This window comes from Plectropomus leopardus, unplaced genomic scaffold, assembly GCF_008729295.1.
Source record: "Plectropomus leopardus isolate mb unplaced genomic scaffold, YSFRI_Pleo_2.0 unplaced_scaffold28019, whole genome shotgun sequence".
In the NCBI taxonomy this organism is placed as follows: domain Eukaryota; kingdom Metazoa; phylum Chordata; class Actinopteri; order Perciformes; family Serranidae; genus Plectropomus; species Plectropomus leopardus.
The window spans coordinates 1-2,110 of record NW_024630512.1 but is presented as its reverse complement, the minus strand read 5'-3'; the positions used below and the strand labels follow the sequence as shown (position 1 = coordinate 2,110).

At 43.6% G+C, this 2,110-nt stretch overlaps 1 protein-coding gene across 1 annotated transcript; it reads right to left on the bottom strand.

Moving 5' to 3' along the window:
- Positions 1-343: 343 nt before the first annotated feature.
- On the bottom strand, positions 344-2,052 carry LOC121937955 (serine/threonine-protein kinase MRCK alpha-like). Its single transcript, XM_042481249.1, has 3 exons — positions 1,939-2,052; positions 629-731; positions 344-546 (listed from the first exon to the last, which is right to left on the bottom strand). The coding sequence occupies exons 1-3, from the start codon at positions 2,050-2,052 to the stop codon at positions 344-346; spliced, it is 420 nt and encodes a 139-aa protein (XP_042337183.1).
- Positions 2,053-2,110: the final 58 nt, after the last annotated feature.

Genomic DNA, 2,110 nt, shown 5'->3' with positions numbered 1-2,110 from the left:
TTGTAGCTTTGAGGAGGATAAAAAAAAAAAAGAAAAAGAAAAACAGCCACCCATCTCCTCTGACAAATGAAGAAAAGTCCCTTAGGTCACATAATATCAAGAACAGGGCAATAAACGAGTTACTGTTCTTGGAAAAAAAACCAAAACTCTCACTCTACAGCAGGAAACTGCACTTCAAAATAACAGCTCTGTGCTGCAAATTCACTGTACTTCTACATAAACTGTTTTTCACAGACTTGACTCGGTCACGAGTCACTTCTAGTCCATTCAGAATGAACACACGACCCACTTTTGGACCACGCCCCACCAGTTGGGAACCACTGTTATATAGAATCTTTTACAGTCAGCTGCACATGACGCTGTGTTCAGGGTGTGTGTCTGCACTGACCTCTCTGTCAAACTGTGAGAGCGGAGCGTCACCACAGTCCATGCCTCCTCCAGAGGACAGGGAGCTCTCCGAGGGAGACGTCATGGTCTGCCGTTTGGATCCGTAGCTTCCTCCTGACAGCTCTCTGCGGAGAGCGCTGCCGTTCTGGGAGGACGATCCTGGAAAGAGACGAGGACGTCAGGGTGGAGGTCGGTGCTGCAGTGATGGAGTTTGATAAAGTGGAGAGCTTCTGTTACTCACGTATGCCCAGTCCGCTGCTGGCGCTCATGGAGCGGCCCGGCTCGCCCCGGTTCTTGGTGATGGAGGGGATGCTGACTGAACCGCTGAAACCCGCACGGCTCTCCTGAACACGGACGTTCTGGTTTAAACACGCACAGAGCAAACACACACACACACACACACACACACACACAGAGTGCAGTGCAGGGAACAGGAGTGAGGAGAGTGCAGTGATACACACTACATGCTCATACACACATGTGGTCAGCGTGTGACTGACCACCGAGGTTAAAGGCAGATAGACACGCTTAAACACACAGCCGGTCAAGAGGAGCAAGATCAGTCCACTTCAGAGGACAGAGGGACATGAGGAGGAGGACATGTGATTCAACCGAGCTTTAAAAGTTAGTTTACAAAGTACGGAAAAAAAAAGAAACCGTGCAGAATTCTCTGCTCACATCACAGTGTTGGCATGCTACAGTGGACAGCAAAGGACAAAAGACAAGGAGGGACGCCTGCTCTGTAGAAGCAGGTCTGCAAACACACACACCTCAAACAGTCCACGTGTGACTGTTAGAATATCAACATGCATGTTTCTGTTTGCCTCTGTGATTACTGCAGGCTTCCTACAGCCTGAGACAAGCTAGATTTAAGACTTTTTATGAACTTTTAAAGCCACTCAAGGTGACATTTAAGACTAGTTGAACAATAACAATACTGACAATAAAAATAAAAAAAATATATATATATGAACAGAAAAATTACCAAGTGCTAGGGACACTTTTGCACAAATGTTTGCTGTTAAATTAAACCTGATCTTTATATTCAACTTAAAAATTTAGATGATCGACTTTGAATGTTGAGAAAAATAAAATGAAACTTTCTGAAGTGAAACACATGGAAAACAATGAACATATTCTCATTAAAAAAAGCTTGTTTATTTGTTATTTGTTTAGATGTGGTGAATGTATAGTTTTGTTGCTTCCTCTGTTCTGATCTGTGTGACATTTATGTGAGAGGCTTTTGGTAAATTACTAAAAAAAAAAAAAGATATCTTTTATTTTGAGATATTACAAAGCAACACCAGAAAAACCTTCAGAATGTCCCACTTCCCATGTCCTATAATTTTTAAGATTTATGAAAGGTTGACTTAAGACATTTTAATGCCAATTAAACCCTTATTTTTAGATTAATAATTCAATGCCTTTTAAAACTTTTTAAAGTTCTGCAGGAACCCTGGTGATTACTACAGGAGGCGCAAGTCTGCTAACATAAGTCTTCAGGAATGTGTGTGCGTGTGTGTGTGTGTGTGTGTGTGTGTGTGTGTGTACCATGGGCAGGTCTTTCAGGATCTGGATCCCGTCTCCTGGTCCCATGTGGGCCACGTGGTTGAAGTTGGTGGGGTTGGAGATCAGCTTGTTCCTCATCTCTGGATCTCTCAGCATCTCTCTGGATTCACACACACACACACACACACACACACAAGATGAGCGCAGGCACAAA